This window comes from Trichosurus vulpecula, chromosome 5, assembly GCF_011100635.1.
Source record: "Trichosurus vulpecula isolate mTriVul1 chromosome 5, mTriVul1.pri, whole genome shotgun sequence".
Taxonomy (NCBI): domain Eukaryota; kingdom Metazoa; phylum Chordata; class Mammalia; order Diprotodontia; family Phalangeridae; genus Trichosurus; species Trichosurus vulpecula.
Window position 1 is genome coordinate 296,213,924 of NC_050577.1, and position 15,443 is coordinate 296,229,366.

A 15,443-nucleotide genomic window follows, 5' to 3' on the forward strand; every position below is an offset into this window, starting at 1 on the left:
TTTGTATTGCCCGGATCATAGCTCTGCCCCCTCTCACTGATGTTCTTCTCTTCAACATGCCTTAACTTCTCTGCTCCAGAGAAGTCTCTCCCTGGGTCCTGCTGCCCCACCCCGCCCCCTCCCCAAGGTCCTGATCCCTGGCTCTCTCTCCTGGGCCATGGTTAGTTCCTCCTCTCCTCCATCTGCCTGCCATCCTGGAGACTCTTCTACCTTGGAGTCCCTTACAGTGAAAAATGTCTGAGGATGTACCCCCTAATGTATGTGTAACAGCCCTTGGGGTCGAAAAGGAGATCTGGCTGCCCACCAAACAGGATGAAAATCCCTCCGCTGTGAGTCCCCTCGAAGGGCGCTGCGGCAGCCACTGAGGGGCACACTGGCTGCGGGCATGCCAGAGGAAGAGAAACCTGGAAGGGAGACGGAGGGGAGGAGGAGGCACCTGTGAAGCAGCCCTGCCAGAGGTCGCATGAAGAGCAAAGCCTGGCTAGGGAAGGAGGGCAGGAGAAGCCTGCACCTGGACCCAGACCCAGGGCCATGAGGGGGGCTGGGCTGCTGCGCCACACACACGGGTGACTGATCCTTCCTGCCAAGGCTTCCTGGGAGGGCGGGAATGTTTGTCATCTCTGTTTCTTCATCTTCATCACCAGCATTTCTACAGCATCTAAGGTTTGCACGTTTTATCTCATTCTATCTGACTGTCGACATCTCCATTTTACAGATGAGGAAACTCGGCTCAGGCAGGCCGAGGTGAAGTGACTTGCCCAGGGTCACAAAGCTGGCCAGCGTCTGAGGCCAAATTCGCACTCAGGTCTTCCCCAGTCCACCCCTAGACTAGCACTGGAACTATCGCTAGCTGCTTGTTGTGATGTTCTTTTCCTGGGCTGAAGCCAATGTTATTGCTGGAAAGGTCCCTGGACCCGCCAAATGTTGTGTGTGGGCGATGCGCAGCACGGAAGAGGGCTGGATCTGGGTTCAAATTCTGCTTTGCCATTTCACAGCTCTGTTACTTTGGGTAGGTCACTAAGCCTCCCTGGACCTCGGTTTCCCCAGCTGTAAGAGGAGCGGCCTGGACTGAAACCGTCTCCAGAGGCCCTTCCAGTCCCAGACTGCGGGATCTGCATCCTTTCACGCAATGCTACGTCAGAGGACTTCGGTGACGACATCATGGCCTCTTTAGGAAGACCCACCCAGCCGCGATCTTCGACCGGAAGTTGCTACTCACCCGCGGCCGGAACTGCACCTGAAAGTCCCTTCCATCAAGCATGGCGGCCGGCCGCTCTTCCGGAAGCCGTCGCCGTCGGGGGTCTCAGGAGCACCGTCCGCTCCCCACTCTCTAGTAATTCACAACAGCTGTCCATGGTGCCTGTGTCGGTCCCCGGAACCTCCGCTTCCCGTCAGGCTCGGGCTGCCGGCTGGAAGGGGAAGCCGTTGAGAGGCAGCGGGCGCTGTTTGGGGATCGACGCTCTGGGCCGCTTCCGGCACGCCTCGATGGCCACGCGGGCGGCGCTCTAGGCAGACGGCCGCGCGCTCTCATGGGCCGCCGGGGATGCTCGATGATCTGTTAATCCGCCGGGGGCGGGGCCGGGAAAGTCTCGCGAGAGCCTGGAGGGGGCGGGAGCGTGGTCCCGCGGCGGACGGAGCCCGAGATGGAGCCGGAGAGTCTGGAGTCGAGGATCAGTGAGTGACCCCCCCCCCCTCCCCCAGTGTGTGGAGGGGCGGGCGCGCGGGCCGGGCCGGAAGCGGAACCGGGGGGCGTGCCCCTCCCTCACCCCCCCGGGGCGGCTTGGCCCCGGGACCCCCGAACCCTCCCCCGACACCCCCAGGAAGCTCCTCCTGAAAGTGCTGCCTGGATCCCCTAAATCCCCCGCGCCAGCCCCCCAAACCTGCCCCCTCCCCTCCGTCTGCCTGCAGAACGCCCCCCAAAGGTGCCCCTCCTCTGTCCCCAGAAACTTCCAGAGAGCCCCTCAAATCTTCCCCTATGGCCCCCCAAACCTCCGGGAGACCCCAACCCACCCCAAAAGTCTGCCCACTAAATGAGCCCCCATGATTCCTCCCATTCTGTCCCGAGACCCTCAGCCTGTCTCCATAAATGTGCCCCCAGGGACCCCCAAATCTGCCTTTGGGCCCCCTTAAATAAGATTTCAACCCATATCCCTCTTTAAATCTGCCCCCGCCCATCCCCCCGAATCTGTCCCCAGAACCTCCTTACGCATCAACCTGCTGACCTAAATCTGCTTCTAGAAACTCCCCCCCACCCCGTGCCTCCAGCCCATCCCCCTCTGCCCCCCAAATCCACAGCCAGCCCCGTAAACTGTCTCCGGGTCTTTCCAGTCCCCTCCTGAGACCCCAACCTCCGTCTTCATATGCCTCCCCCAAAAAGCCTAACCCCAGAAGCCCCGACTTCCCCCTAATCCACGTCTGATCCTTCCCTGGCACCGAAGCCGTCCCATAACCCACTCCCCAAATGACCTCATCCTGTCCCTCCAAATCCTCGCCCAGTGACCCCCCCTTGGATCCACCCTTGGGACAGACGACAGACCTTCCAGGAGAGAGCCCAGTGTCTGCCCCCAAACGTTCTCATGCCCCTCCCCCCATGCTCATCATGCCCCTCCAAATTCCTGTCCTCGCACTCTCAGGCTGCCTGCCCTGGACGCACGGTCTTCCCACACCTCAACTCCCCCAATCTGTTTCCAGGACCCCACACTCAGCAGGCCCCGCCAGACACCACCATTTCTTGGATGCCTCAAACTCGTGCCTGGGCTACCTCCCACGTTTTCCTGCCTTCCCCCAAATCCCCTCTGAATTGTTCCATGGCACCCTAAAAAACCATAATGTCTTCTTCACACCACACACCCCCGACCCATCTCCCATTCTTGCCACACCCTTGCCTGCCATAGACTGTCCATAGGCCACCCAGAGACTGCCCAGAGTTTTCAGCCACATCTTGGCAATGGGGGAAAGATGCATTTGGGGGAGCTCCTGACCCAGAGAGGTCTCGGCTGGTTTGGACAAGGGGTTTGAGGAGAAACTCACCCCATAATTGAGGGGGATGGACCTCGGAAGCTGAGCTACATGGGGAAGACCCCAAATATTTTTTCAGGGGAGATGGAGGCGGGATAGATTGACAGGCATCTGAGGATGCAGTAGATTGGGCAGAGTGGAGGTTTGGGGAAGGGCTTGGGCGTGTCTGCTTTGAGGACTCAACATATCTGACCTTGCCCCTCAGCCCCCCAAATTTACACCCTCTGGATTACGCCCCAACCTCTGGCTTCATGACTTGGCCTCCACCACTTAGACACGTCCCCCAGTCTGGTAGCCATCCCCCACCCCCCCACCTTGTGTCCATCAGCTGCTGTCCCCATTTCTGTTTTTTCATTCTAGAACAGGTGACGCTAATCTTTGTGTCTCCTCTCCCTGCCCCACCCCCGACACACGTGCTCACATACCACACCTCCCTCTCCTCTCACTTTGAAGACCAATCAGTCAGGAAATGGGATCCCCAACTGTCTCCTCCTGGAATCCTCAGTGGTCCCAGAGCTACATCAGGCTCATCTGGGATTTGGGCTTGGTTCAGCCCATCCTGAACTAGATCTCAACCCCTCCCCCTCCCGGGATCTGCCCTCATGATGGAGGGCTGAGGGGTGGGGGTGGGGCGGGGGTCCAAGAAGCTGCTCCTCAATTCAGACTTGCCCGAGAGCTGCTCCTCATGGCGTGGGTGTCTTCTCCCACCTTCGGCCTCCTACCCCTCATCTGGCCGAAGCAGGGCAAAGTCTCGGAGCCCACCACAGAGGTGGTCCAGTGTGGATGATCTCCCACCTCAGAGCCGAGCCAGAATGATCTGAGGGCTGCAGCTCCTGCTTCTAGGGGGGCATGCGCCTTGCAGCTTCCCCTGAGATGTTCAGGGCAAAGATCACCGTCAGCACCTACACATGAGGGGACGGCAGCTCAGTGAAGTGGGGGGATGATCTCTGGGGGGGGCTCTGCCTTGCTCTGCCTTATCCAGTTTATGCAGTGCCTTCTCCATACCCGGGGTGGGGTGGCCTCCAGCCCCATTTCTCTGCCTCTCCTTCCTGCTTGTTCTTGCTGAGGCTGAGCCGGTCACTGCACAGCTGACCACTTCAAGAAAACAACCCTTCTAGGTCTCAGCAGCTTTGGGTCTAGGCCCTCCTCATAACAATCCTTGAAACTCCCAAGTCTCAGTTATAGCAGACCCATGAATCAGGGTCACCATCCACAATGAGAGGTCAGGGGAGTTGGCCAGGGCCCCTGCCTCCCATGCCCCCCAGGCCCTGCCAGGCTGGGAGAGCATGCAAGGGTCCCTGCCCCTTTGTGTGATGGGCCTGGGAGAACCTCTTCCCTGACCACACCCACTGACTCTTCCCTGTGGTGCAGACAGAGCTACCAACCCCCTCAACAAGGAACTGGACTGGGACAGCATTGATGCCTTCTGTGAGCAGCTGAACAAGGAGCTGGAAGGGTAAGATGCCCCGGGGAGTGGGAGGTTGGGCTTCTGGGGTTGGGGGAGAGGAAGGCTCACTCCCCCCTACATCCTCATACTGTGGCCCCAGACATGCTGGGCTGGAAGACCTTCTCATTTTCTTCCCAGAAACCTCCCCAGACCTGAGGAGGCAGTGGGGTCAGGCAGGCAGGTCCACCCTCTGCGGGGAGCTCCCTGAGGGCCTTCCTCTTAATCTGTCTCTCCTCCAGGCCACCACTGGCCACCCGGCTATTAGCCCACAAAATCCAGTCTCCGCAAGAATGGGAAGCCACCCAGGCCCTGACGGTAAGGAGCGCCTGGGAAAGGGAGGTCCTGGCCCCAGCCTGACCCCTGGCCAGAGCTGAGCCGGCCTCTGGGTGTGCCCGTGAAGGGGGCAGGTGATTGAGGGGCAGCCCACCTCCTGTTGGGCCAGAGAGGTTAGGTCATTGCCTCCAGGCCAGGGATAGCTGGAATGGACATTTTCTAAGAGCTTCGTCCATGCCTTTTATTTTTATATTACGATCGTTGCTAGAAATCTCCTCTCTTCCTCTGCAACCCTGTGTGCCTTCTCCCATTATAAAGATTTAAAAAGGAAAAACCATAGGGCCACGTGATGTGGCCCACTGGCCATATGAGCAGATCTGACAGTATATGCCCCCGCCTCTCCCACGTTAGGACAAGGTCTGCTTTCTCCTCTCTTCTCTGGGCCGTGCTCAGTTTTGTCCCAAGCTCGCAGCCCTCAAGTCGGCCGTCCATGGGCCAGGGAGACCAGAGGGTAGAGTGGAAGAAAGAAGGCACCATGGGGTCTGGGACCCCAGCCCTGCCTGGGGGGTCTCGTTGTGGCCCATGCAGCCTGGTCAAGTGGCGCCTGCCATCCTCGGCCCTCAGATGGGGGCTTCGTGTGACCCTGACCTATCTTTAGGTCCTAGAGACGTGCATGAAGAGCTGCGGCAAGCGGTTCCATGACGAGGTGGGCAAGTTCCGCTTCCTCAACGAGCTCATCAAGGTGGTGTCACCCAAGGTGGGTGCCAGGAGCCGGGCCTAGGCCCCCTCCCCCTGCGCTTCCCCCCCCACCCCCTCCAGGGATCGGGGCTCTGCTTTGTGTCCTTCCCATGGGCCGGGGACATGGGGAGGAAGCCCTGTGTTGTCCCTGGCGGGTGGGTCACCCCAGCAGGGCTGATGAGAGGCTGGTGCCCAAGAACCAGTGCTGAGATGGCCCCTTGTTTCTCTTCCCTCCCTTCTCTCCCTTCCTGTCTTTGTCACTCTGTTGCCCCAATCCCACGTATTCCCTATTTGTGCCTCCCCTGGGCCCCCCGGGCCTTCCACAAATCAGCAGAGATGACTTAAACGCCTCCAGCTCCCTCCTTTTTCTCCTCCGTCTTGGGAGAAGGAATGGCCATGAGGGATGTGCCAAATCCGAGGACCAGAGGGCTCCTGAGAGAGTTGTGGGGGCAGAGACCAGGTCTGGGGTCCTGGGGATGGGGAAAGGGCAGAGCTGGAGGAGTCAGGGGTCTTCTTCCTCCTCCCTGGGCAGTACCTGGGCACCCGCACCCCGGACAAGGTGAAAGACAAGATTCTGGAGCTGCTTTACAGCTGGACCCTGGGGCTGCCACAGGAGGTGAAGATTGCCGAGGCCTACCAGATGCTCAAGAAGCAAGGTGAGCTCTCCTGCCTCTCCCTGGGCGGACTGGCCCTCAGAGCACTTCTCCTCCCCTTCCTGAGACTGATAGGATTGGAGGGGGTGGCTCAAAACCCTTGTCCCTCTTGGGTGGGCAGATGGCATTTGTCCCTAAGTGGGCCCAGTGACAGCAGCCCTGTCTCTCTGTGCCCCCACAGGAATTGTGAAGATTGATCCCAAGCTTCCTGATGACACCCCCTTTTCAGCACCCCCCACGCGACCCAAGAATGGGATCTTTGAAGATGAGGAGAAGTCCAAGGTGAGGAGGCTGCAGTGGGCAGTGGTCCCTGCTTTGGGACAGGTTTGCCTAGACTCTCCTACTAGACTCCCAGGGTTTGTCAGAGTACAAGGCTGGGGCCTTGACCCGTCAGCATCCACCCCCAGACTTTCCCTCGGGCCCCTGTCTCAGGGAGGTCTGGGTTAGAAAGTCTGGTAGTCTTGCTGAGAGGACGTGTGCAGAGGAGAGAGGTGCCCCCTCCCCAGCCGCCATTGGCTGAGTCTCCTTTTGGTCACAAGCTTGTTTCCAGCATCTGCCCCAATTCTATTGTTTCCCTAGATGCTGGCCCGGCTACTGAAGAGCTCCCACCCCGAGGACCTGCGAGCAGCCAACAAACTCATCAAGGAAATGGTCCAGGAGGTGCCTGCGCAATCCCAGGGCGGGCAGGGAGGCTCACAGCCTTCACAGGCCATGGGGAGGGGGCCACAGTAGAACTAGTGGGGGAAAGGGACTGCCTTGGGCGCCTGCCTTCCTGCCTGTGGGACCTCTGAGCACGGTCAGGAGGCCCCCCCGAGATCATGTCCAGAAAATTGCACAGGGCTGTTGTGATGTCTACACCAAAGGCCTGTGCAGCAAGAGCGGCCCTCAGGCCCATGGAGCCCTGGAGCAAGGAGCAGTGCTCGCTCTCTCTCTCTCTCTCTCTCTCTCTCTCTCTCTCTCTCTCTCTCTCTCTCTCTCACACACACACACACACACACACACACACACACACACACACACGCGCGCGCGCGCTCATACACATTCATATGCTCTTACACACACTCCCTCTCTCCCTCCATTTCCTCCCTCTCTTCCTCTCCCTGTTTCTCTCCCTCCCTTTCTCTCTCTCTCTCCTTCTTTCTCCCTCCCTGTCTCCCCTCCCTGCCTCCCCTCCCTGCCTCTTTTTCTCTCCTCTCTCCCTCTTTCTCTCTCTCCCTCCCTCCTTTCTCTCTCTCTCCTTCTTTCTCCCTCCCTGTCTCCCCTCCCTGCCTCCCCTCCCTGCCTCTTTTTCTCTCCTCTCTCCCTCTTTCTCTCTCTCCCTCCCTCCTTTCTCTCTCTCTCTCTCCTCCTTTCTCCCCTCCCTGCCTCTTTTTCTCTCCTCTCTCCCTCTTTCTCTCTCTCCCTCCCTCCTTTCTCTCTCTCTCCTTCTTTCTCCCTTCCTGTCTCCCCTCCCTGCCTCCCCTCCCTGCCTCTTTTTCTCTCCTCTCTCCCTCTTTCTCTTCTCCCTCCCTCTCCTGTCTCACCACCAGCTGGCAGAGCCTTGCCAATTTTCCCTATCTCTACCACACACACCTTGGTTCCTTTAGGTTCATTAACTTTCATTGACCTCTTAGCATCCTCTCATCTCACCCCTCATTTTACACATCAGGAAATGGGCCCAGGGAGAAGGGACTTGCTCAAGGTCACCATGGAAGGGCCAGCAGGATCTGAACGCAGACCCTCTGACTGAACTCGGCTCTTTGTCCATGCCCCCCACCCCACCCCAGAGTGAGCCTGAGCTGTGGCCGTGGCCTTCCTAGTGGGACAGGCAGAGGAGGGTTGGGGGAGCTCCAGAGTCCCCTGGGCACACGGCCGTCCACCCTCTGTCTGGCCTGTCCCCAGGATCAGAAGCGGATGGAGAAGATCTCAAAGCGGGTCAGCGCCATAGAAGAGGTGAACAACAACGTGAGACTGCTGACCGAGATGGTGACAAGCTACAGCCAGGGGGAGACCTCGGCCGGCAGTGACGAGCTCATGAAAGTGAGACTCAGCCCCCCAGGGTCCCAGCCATGCTGGGGGGGTGGGGGGGGAGTCCTCTCAGTCTCCTTCCTCTGCCCTCTCCCCTCAGGAGTTGTACCAGCGCTGTGAGCGGATGAGGCCCATGCTGTTCCGGCTGGCCAGTGACACTGAGGACAATGACGAGGCCTTGGGTGAGCCCCACTGGTAGGAGCTGTCAGCCAGGCCTCTGCGGATTGCAGGAGCAACCACGAGGGGGCATCCTCTTCACGAGCTGCTTTGGGCAATCAGCACCTCCGGTGGGGGGAGGGGGGCTGCAGAGGGGGGCTGTGGCCGGATGCCACTGCCAGGTCAAATAGGATTTCAGTATTTACATTTAATGTGCCTCTTAGGGTGTAGGCAATGGTGAGCGCAGAGATCTAGTTGGCAAATATACATATATTGGAAGGTATGCTCAAATGTTGTTGGCTGATAAGAATCAGAAGCATTTGGAGACCCCTGTGAGAGACTATAAGATGTGAAGCCCTGGCCTTGGGCCAGTGTGGCAGCCTCGGCTCTCCTGGCAAATGGCTGAGCCCCTACTGTGCAGAGCTCAACACTGACCGCTGAAGGGGGCAGTGCTTCATTCCTCTTGTTCCTCCCTATTGCCTCCCAGCTGAGATCCTGCAGGCCAATGACAACCTCACCCAGGTGATCAGCCTATACCAGCAGCTGGTGAAGGGGGAAGAGGTCAATGGGGACACGGCCTCTGGCCCCCTTCCAGGTGAGCGAGCTGAAGGTGCCAGCTGAGGGGCAGGCCATGGGAGAGGGAGGGGACAGCTTCCGCCATCTGGGGGGAGGGCATCCGGGAGCATCCCTGTGACAGGGAGTTGGGAGCCTGGGACCTTGAGCACGAGGGCAGCGCAGATGAAGGACCAGAGCTCTCTTCCCACCCACACTCCATTTCCTGGGATGCAAGATTTTCCTGTTGAGGGCCTGCTGTGTCTGTGTCCTCCTTCCTCCCCACAGGTAGCACCTCTGCTCTCCTGGACCTCTCCGGACTGGACATGCCTCCAGCAGGCTCAGCCGGCCCAGCCCTCCCCAGCCTTGCAAGTGGCTCGGCCCAGCCAGAGCAGCCCACCTCGCTGTCTCTGCTCGACGATGAGCTCATGTCCTTAGGTACGCATGGTGGGGAGGGGCCCTGGGACCGGGGTGCAGTGCAGCACCCCAGGACTCAGCCGCTCATGGGGCCCTGAGCAGAATCAGGCTGAAGGCAGGGAAGATGGTCTCAGTGGAAAAGGGGAATGGGCCCCTTTGCTGTTCTCCTTCCAGCAACGTGACCCAGCTTCAGGCACTGATGGGGGAGCGAGGCCCAAGGAGCTTCCTGGGACTCTAGCAGACCCAAGCCATAGCCCCCAGGCCTGGCTTGGTGCAAGCCCCCATGGTCTTTCAGGAGCCCACAGGAAAGTTTTCCCCAAACTGCTGCTCTGTCTGCTCAGGAGAGGCTCCACGAGCTTAGGGGCAGCAGCAGCAGCAGCCAGAAGGCAGGAGGCCAGAGGTGACTTGCTGACTCTGATCCCCTGGTCCTTGCCTTTCTGGGATGGGGGGCTTGGTGGCTTGACCAGAATTCTGATCACCACACCCCCACTATCCATTGGCAAGCATTAGGCAGCAGAAGCTGTGAGCTCTGAGCCTGCCCGTATCATGCCACCACCCAGACCGAGTGGGCAGAGCCAGGCCAGGCAGCCTGTCACGGCCAGGATCCTGGGGAGCTTCTGCTCCAGGTCTGCTTAGGACCCTCTGGGTCAGGTTCCATGGGCTGCATGGGCAGCTGTTCCCTTCTGATTTCTCTCCCTGAAGCCCAAGGGAGCTCTGGGGCAGGAGCCCCACAGTGGCAGAGCATGCCTGGTCGGGGCTGGGTCTTTGGTTCTTCTCTCTGCCCCCTCCCTAAGGACAGGACCCCAGGGTCTGCCCTCCTCCCCCCCCCTTCCCCCAGCTTGAGTAGGCAGGAAAGAACTCCATTGTGGATCTTCAGGTGGAAAGTTTGTCTAGTCCAACCCTGGCAATTTACAGGTCAGGAAACTGAGGCCCAAAGAGGGGAAGCCAAACTTCCTGAATCTGTCCTCCAGTTATAGTTGAGATTCACATCCTTAGAACTCAGCGGGCCCGTGACCCTCGCTGGATCTGATCCGATCCGAAGCTCCTTCCCCTGTAGCCCATGAAGCAGAGCTGGGCCAGGCTGGTCCCGCTGTGTCTGTGCAGTGAGGAGGGAGGTCGTGAATCATATGTATGGCTGTGTATGGTCGCCCTCCAGGGGCAAATCTGCCCTGAGCCAATGAGAAACCAGCCCTTCCTCCCCCCCCCCCCATCCTCCCAGCCCAGTCCTGCATCCTTCCTGAGAGGGAGAAAACAGTGGTATTCCCACAGGAGAATTCTGTCCTGCAGCCCAAGGCCAGAGGGCCTGGCCCCCGGCCCCCAGAACGCTTCTTCTCCCTCTTCTCCCCCCCCTACCCCCTCCAGCTTTTGCTCTGAGTTAGTAATGCACAGAAATAAAGGAAGGGGAAGATCTGTGGTTCAGCCGGGGTCTAAGAGGCTCAGCCTGGAGGGAGGAAGCTGTGGGCACCCGCCAGCTGCTCTGCTAAGTCCTCTCTGCAAGGGCAGCCTGAGCCATGGGCCTGAAAAGCAGTAGCGACCAACCGCCCGCCTCAGAGCTGGTGCTTATTTGGTGCTTTAAGGTTTGCAAAGTATTCGGCACAAGGCATCGCAGGGGTCCTTGCTTTCACCAGCCCTGTGGGCTAAATGCTGTCATGGGCCCATTTGAGAGATGGGGAAATGAAGGCCCAGAGGCTGAGAAGGGAGCTTGTCCAGCAGCCTCAGCCAGATGGGTCACCCCCCAGCCCCACCCCCAGCATCCCTTTATGATGAGTAGGGAGCCAGCCTCCCCGAGGTTTCCGGCAGAGCTGTGGCTGGGCCCTGATGAAGGCTGTCCTACACAAAGTGACGCTGGTGTGAAGTCGGGAGACGCCTGCCTTGAAGGACCCATCCAGCCCCCTCTTTGTGAGCTGCGTGCTTCAGACCAAGGCACTTGATGCTTCGTGAGGCACTTTCCTCATCTTTAAAATGGGAGGAATGCTGTTTGCTCCAGCTACTTCGAGCTGTCTTGGAGGGACCCCAGACACCCCCACCCCCTGCCGCGCTCCTCCCCCAGGCCTTGGGTGTCAGGAGCTACAGGAACCAAGCTGGAGCTCCCAGGGCCCCCAGTTCACGGCCCTCATGGGGGTGAAGCCTTGCCTGATCTCAAGCTACAGCTCTCCCCATTGTGCCTGGGCCCGGGGGAGCCCTCGGTCCTCAGCTCTGCCCTTCCCATAATTAAAGATTCTCTACCACCCCACCTCAGTTCCTTCAGCCCGCTGTCTAGTGGCTTGGATCAGAAGTCTTACAGGCTCTCTTCCCACCCCAAGGTTCCTCAGTCAGAGCTTGTTTCTTCCTCTTGTCCTCAGGCCTCAATGATCCTACACCCCCCACAGCTCCAGGCCTGGACAGTGGAGGATGGAATAGCTTCCAGGTAAGAGGGTAGAACGGATGGGCATCTGGAATTCTGCTGGACCTGTCCAGTGGAGGAGGGACAGGGGTCTGGAATCCCACTGAGCCTGTCCAGCAGAGGAATGAGGCCCAGTCTCCTTGGGAGTCTCCCCTTGCACCTCGGGGCTGGCAGGCCCAGCTTGTCCCTGTCTCCAGGCTGCCTTTCCCCAGCATTGGGTGGAGGGTCAAACACACCAGGGGCCAGGAGCCCAGCTGCCCTCTCTATTCCACATGCCTCTGCCTTTGTCAAACAGTCGTCAGACAGCTCCGAGCCCTCCGGTATGGCTCCTAAGACTGAAAATCAGCCCCTGCCCCCGATGCCTCCCTCATCCTCCAGCGGGCTCGATGACCTGGACCTCTTGGGGAAGACGCTGCTGCAGCAATCCCTACCCCCAGCATCCCAGCAAGTGCGGTGGTGAGGACGGGAGGGAAGAGACCTGACTGAGCCACCTAGGGGAGGAGTAAGAAGGTGGTGCCTCCCTGGAGCCGGGCCCCACACAGGGAAAGGGGCCAGTGATGCACAATCTGACACGTCAGGAGCGTGTGGGTACAGGGGAGGCCCCAGGCCAAGGCACACAAGACCCCTTTGCCTCCTTCCCATTGGCAAACACCTTCACCTCCCCCCTCCTCCTCCTCTGAAGGGAGAAGCAGCAGCCAGCCCCTCGGCTCACCCTGCGGGACCTCCAAAACAAGAACAGCTCCAGCACCCCAACACTGCTCCCCAGTAGCTCCTGCGACCCTCCTGCACCTCCCCGGCCCCCGGAGCTAGCGCATGAGATCTCACTGGCCAACATCACTGTGCCCCTGGAGTCCATCCGACCTAGTAAGCGAAGGCAGGGCTGGGGAGCCACACGCCTGGTCCTGTCCTGAGGCCCTAGCACCTTTCACCAGTAAGGGCCTCTGCCTCCTCAGCTGTAGAATGGAGCTGACAGGGCTTGCCATGTCCACCCCAGGGGGATTGTGAGGCTCCCAGCCATACCTCTTGGTGCATGTGTCCATGATCTGTAAAGTGCCGTCCAAATGGCAAAAGGTGGTCTGGGGTGGAGATAGCCCCCGGGGCTTCTTCATCGGTGTCAAGCTGCATCCCCTCACTAGGCCCTCCCCCTTCTAGGGTGCTGCTCTTGGGGACTGGTCACCGCCCTCCCCAATGCCTACCTCTTCTTTCTTCTCCCCTGCCCCCACACCCTGGCTGCAGGCAGCATCCTGCCCGTAACTGTCTATGACCAGCATGGCTTCCGCATCCTCTTCCACTTTGCCCGGGACCCTCTGCCCAGCCGGCCTGACGTTCTGGTTGTGGTGGTTTCTATGCTGAGCACGGCCCCAAAGCCTCTCCGGAATATTGTCTTTCAGGCTGCTGTCCCCAAGGTGACCTCCTCATGGCAGGGCTGCAGGGTCAGGGATAGGAGGAGGGGACCTCAGACGCTGGCCAGAATAAGCCGTGGGAGACTCCCCTGGCTCTGGGCTTTAGTGCCCACATGTTCACTGAGGAGGTTGGCCCAGAGTCCCTCCCTAAAGTCTGTAATAAGAGAAAGCTTTGCAGGTGACAAGGGAGAGAGTTTCCATTGTCTCTTGCCGTGTGAGGTGGGGAGGTTGGGCAGGGGGTCCAGTACAGGGTGACCTGGCCTGCGGTGGCACATGAGCAGCTCCCCGAGAGAAGGCATGTGGGTATCACAGCCCTCTGCCCTGTCACTGTCCCCAGGTGATGAAAGTGAAGCTGCAGCCCCCCTCAGGCACCGAGCTGCCCGCCTTCAACCCCATCGTCCACCCAACAGCCATCACACAAGTCCTGCTGCTTGCCAATCCTCAGAAGGTAAGAGCGAGGCTTTAAGTGTCCTGGCAGTGGTCACAGGCAGGAGACCTGGCCCTGCCACTCAGCTGTGGGAGGCTCCAGTTTCCCCCTGGGCCTCTGTTTCCTCAACTGTAAAACCAGGGATAGGGGGAGGGGTGCCACCCCTTCCCTGTGCTGAGACCTGTGATTCTGTGATTGTGTCTCTGTGCCGTGCCCCCTCCCCCTAGGAGAAAGTCCGCCTCCGGTACAAGCTCACTTTCACCATGGGGGACCAGACCTACAACGAGATGGGAGCCGTGGACCAGTTCCCCCCACCCGAGTCTTGGGGAAGCCTCTAGAAGCAGGCCAGGGAAGGGAAGGGCGCCGGAGGCTCCAAGGGGGCCGACGAGGATTCCCATCCCGCAGAGTGGGCAGGGGCCCCCAGCCCAGGCCCTTCTCCCTCCTCAGGGCCTCCTCTGTGCCTATTCCCACCCTCTCCTGGTTAGGACTTCACTTGGAACGCTGTGCTCCCCGGAGGACAGGATGGGGGCCAGCTGCCCCCTCTGCAGCCATACACACTGGGGTCTGGTGCTTCTCTCCCTGGTGTTCCTCCATTCACTAGCTCTTCCCCCCCCCCCCCCCCCCCCCCCCCCCCCCCCCCCCCCCCCGCTTCCTCCCTCACTGAGCTAAACCCAGAAGGAGAGATTGAGGCCAGGGCCCCCTCCCCCCAACACAGCAGCCTCATCTCTTACCAATCCATCCCTTGGCCAGGGACATTCTGCTTTGATGTGTCGAGATGTGAGAGGACGGGGTAGGGAGAGGGAGTGTCTGTCCCTTCTGGGCTCTGGGAAGGATTTGGGTGTCCCTGACCCAGTGGGGCCCCGGGGCCCTCAGCACCACTGTAGCAGTCCCGGAAAGGGGCCGGGCTGAGGCACCACAGGATGACCCTGGAATTGGGTGGGGCTGGAGCCCTGCCCTCTTATGCCTTATGGGAAGGACTAGCCATAACCCAGGGGTGGCCTTACCGGAGTGGGGATTGTTCTACGGACCCAGAGCCTCCCCTTCTCCCTTCCCCCTTGGGGGATGCGGGGGCTAGCACTCCCTACAGGAACTGGGTTGAATTTGGGGTATTCACCTCCAATTGTTTGCACTTCTCTGGTATGGGGTTTGATTTTCTTTCCTTTCATTTGAGTCCATCTCTGTCCACAGTCTGGGTGGAGAGTATGGCTGGGGATGGGAACCCCCTGAAACTTGCCTTCCTTCCTCCATGCCCCATTTGTCTCCCTTGCTGCAGCATCACTGAGAGGAGGTGCGTGGTGGGAGGGGGCGGTCTAGGCCAAGGTTCCCAGAAGGGATGGGAAGGAATGGCTGAGCCCAGATCATGCCTTGGTAGAAGGATGGTGATTCTCCCCTGCTGGGCTTCTCCACATCTCTCTTCTGTCGTGGGCCTGCAGGATTGCTGCCCAGGGCCCACCCACGTGTGGCTCTCATCACCACCTGTGGTCTGAGGGACATTGTACTGCATTGAATGTGGTGTATTTATGGGATATAATAAAGAGTTCTTTCCTGGAGCCTTTGAGAATTGCTGAGGCTAGGGAGCTCTCTGGGGGCTCTGGCACTTCCCAGGACCACCCAAGCCCTGCTGAAATGGGCAGTAGTGCCCCTCTGTACCCGGTGTCTGGCCTGTGGTGCTAGGGTCTCTGGAGGGGGTAGGAAGGGGACCTCCATCATTTGTGCATCCCCTGGGGGGAGAATCTGGCCTGTGCTGGGGACAGGAGGCCAGAATCAAAGATGACACCGAAGTTTCAAGTAGGAAAGATGAAATGAAAGGTGGCAGCATGGACGGAAATAGTGAAGCCAGAGAAGGAAGTGGCCCTTGGAGCCAGCCTGGTACACTTTCATGTGTTTCGCTGCTTCTCCAGCCTGAATATCCATCCCAAGGGTCTTCAGGTTTCCCTCATCAGATGAGATGATTTCCAGGCCTTTATTG

The 15,443-nt window shown here is 59.5% G+C and overlaps 1 protein-coding gene across 4 annotated transcripts; it reads left to right on the forward strand.

The window, feature by feature from the left end:
• Positions 1–1,235: 1,235 nt before the first annotated feature.
• Positions 1,236–15,024, forward strand: GGA1 (golgi associated, gamma adaptin ear containing, ARF binding protein 1). Of its 4 annotated transcripts, none has more exons than XM_036759790.1 (17): positions 1,236–1,674; positions 4,390–4,474; positions 4,705–4,780; positions 5,397–5,495; positions 6,009–6,132; positions 6,311–6,411; positions 6,709–6,789; positions 8,011–8,148; positions 8,237–8,318; positions 8,780–8,887; positions 9,133–9,282; positions 11,604–11,668; positions 11,940–12,100; positions 12,327–12,508; positions 12,881–13,050; positions 13,385–13,495; positions 13,702–15,024. In XM_036759790.1, exons 1-17 carry the CDS (start codon positions 1,644–1,646, stop codon positions 13,810–13,812), a joined length of 1,875 nt encoding a protein of 624 aa, XP_036615685.1. In that variant the 5' UTR covers positions 1,236–1,643; the 3' UTR covers positions 13,813–15,024. The 4 variants fall into 4 exon arrangements, with proteins under 4 accessions (XP_036615685.1, XP_036615682.1, XP_036615683.1 ...); XM_036759788.1 differs by having other exon boundaries at positions 1,605–1,674; positions 4,394–4,474; XM_036759787.1 differs by lacking the exon at positions 12,881–13,050 and having other exon boundaries at positions 1,597–1,674; positions 4,394–4,474; positions 13,702–14,093.
• Positions 15,025–15,443: the final 419 nt, after the last annotated feature.